The sequence below is a fragment of the Propithecus coquereli genome, unplaced genomic scaffold (genome assembly GCF_000956105.1).
Source record: "Propithecus coquereli isolate 6110/MARCELLA unplaced genomic scaffold, Pcoq_1.0 Scaffold160, whole genome shotgun sequence".
Classification (NCBI taxonomy): Eukaryota; Metazoa; Chordata; class Mammalia; order Primates; family Indriidae; genus Propithecus; species Propithecus coquereli.
The window spans coordinates 3017761-3020364 of record NW_012140525.1 but is presented as its reverse complement, the minus strand read 5'-3'; the positions used below and the strand labels follow the sequence as shown (position 1 = coordinate 3020364).

Below are 2604 nucleotides of genomic sequence, written 5' to 3'. Positions count from 1 at the left end.
AAGTATTTTAACAGAATCTCTAACATACATTGGTTTAACATTTAGTTAAGCAAATATTTTAATTCATTGCTTATCTAATACAATGAATGAATGTCCCTTTGAAATTAGCTACTATACTTTTATAAAATCAAAATAAATTATTCTCAATACACAAGTCTGCTAAACTACAGTATATGTGTTATGTGCATGTATGTGTGCATGTGCATATAAACTAACGTGGGCATGTAGGTGTATGTGTGTATATACACACACTAACACTCGTGTGTGTGCATTAGAGTATATATGTGTATATATACATACATACACATATTTAATATATAATTTTTCATACTAACATACCTAAGAGTATTACTATCTTCTACACACATACTCTCATCCCCACGAGGCACTAAACATTCACATAGTTAAGGAACTTCCAATTGTTACAAATAAAATACATTATTTGAGGTGGCATTTTTTAGACAAAGATTTCAGCTACATCCAGTCTATTTTTTCAGGACCTGTAACATGACAGAGTCAAAAGAGTACCAGACTGAGAGTTAGGAATCATTTTCCTAGGCTCATTTCCACCATTAATTATGTACCAATAGGCAAAACTCTGCACCTCTCAAGGCATTAATTTACTTATCTAAAAAAAAGGGGAAGTTGGACTAAGTGATCTCTAATACTTCAACTTTTCATTTTTGTTTTAATAAATGATCTTAATATTATATTTATTATGTTTCTCTCCTTTTTCTTATTCTTCCTATGTCTGGAACTTTATAAAATTCTCTGGTATAAATTCTTACTTCCAACAGTTCTTAACTAACACAATATATATGCCACTGAAACATTGTGACTCATTATTTTTTATTGCTAATGTAACACAATGTATCTCAAATGGAGATAAAAGTAAGGAGAAAAGGAATTATGTGTTAATGATCATATTTTATGTTACAAATAAATATGATATACCTTTTAAGGCTATTTTTGCAACAGAACTGGAATCAACAGGTAACCAATCAGTCAGGTGAAAAGTAAAGTCATTACATTCTTATGTGATATATACATAATACTACATCTCAAATATTGGAAAAGAGCTTCCTTCAATAACAACTATGTAGTCTTCCACTATACTTTAATTATTTTCTTGGTACGAACCATAAATGAATAAATCAATAACACTAATGAATCAAAGTAGCCCAACAGTTACCAACAATTAAGAAAAATAGCATACCCAATAATCGAAGCAACATAAACTGTATTCCCAATGCTAGAGACCGCTGCCTGTGATTAACACACCTGTAAATATAAATACATATGAGACCAAAAAATGTGATATAGTATACTCACTCTTTGAGCAAGTTCACATTTGTACCAGTTTAGCATTTCTATGTCAAAAAACAAATTATTTGTGAGAGCTTATAACTGATTTAATCTTCCTGAAATGTTATCTGAACTGAAATATTGCAAATAACACCAAAAGAGTCACTAGACCCTGTGAATTTTAACAAATATAAAGGAGAAAGAACATTTATTAACAAGACATTTTTTATTAAAAACTCTCAACAAATTATGTATAGAAGGAATGTACTTTAATATAATAAAGGTCATATATGACAAACTCACAGCTAACTTCGCACCCAATGGTGAAAACCTGAATGCCTTTCCTCTGAGATCAGGAACAAGACAAGGATGTCCACTCTCACAACATCTATTCAACACAGTACTGTAAGTCCTGGCCAGAGCAATTAGGCAAGAAAAATAAATAAAAGGTATTCAGATAGGAAAGGAAGAAGTAAAATTGTCTCTTTGCAGATGACATGATCATATATGTAGAAAACGCTAGAGACCCCATTAAAAAAATGTTAGAACAAATTAATTTTTAAAGTTTCAGGATACAAAATCGTAACACAATAATCAGTTGCCTTTCTATACGCTAGCAATGAACTACCCAAAAAATAAATCAAGAAAATAATATACAGTCATGTGCCACATGACCCATGATTTCAAAATATACAGTTACACATCATACAGCAACATTTTCGTCAAAAATGAACTGTATATGAAATAGTTTTCATAAGATTACTATGGAGCTGAAAAACTCCTATTGCCTAGTGACACTGTAGCCATCATAAAGTCATAGTGCAATGTATTACTGGTGTTTTTGGTGACGCTGGTATAAACAAATCTAATGTGCTCTCAGTAGTATGAAAGTATAGCACATACAATTATGTACAGTACCTAGCACTTTATGATCATAAAATGACTATATTATTGGCTGATGTATTAATATTTACTGTACTATACTTTTTATCATTATTTTATATTGTACACCTCTATTTATTTTTTTAAAAAAGTGAACAGTAAAACAGCTTCAAGCAGGTTCTTCAGGAGGTATTCTAGAAGGCATTATTATGACAGCTCTATGTATGTTATTGCCCCAAAGACCTTCTAACAGGACAAGGTGTGGAGGCAGAAGATAGCGATATCAATGATCCTGACCCTATGTTTGTCAGGGTATGTGTGTTTGTGTCTTAGTTTCTAACGAAAAAGTTTAAAAAGTAAAAAAAATAAATAAAATAATTCCTAAGTAGTTAAAAGCTTACACAATAAGGATATAAA

The 2604-nt window shown here is 30.8% G+C and overlaps 1 protein-coding gene across 1 annotated transcript in view; it reads right to left on the bottom strand.

Annotated features, from left to right (window-relative positions):
• Positions 1-2604, bottom strand: part of SLCO4C1 (solute carrier organic anion transporter family, member 4C1) — an 80945-nt gene that overhangs the window by 11821 nt on the left and 66520 nt on the right. Inside the window, exon 11 of the mRNA XM_012641057.1 lies at positions 1217-1281. Within this exon, the coding sequence (XP_012496511.1) occupies positions 1217-1281 (65 nt within the window). The remainder of the gene's footprint in view (positions 1-1216; positions 1282-2604) is intronic.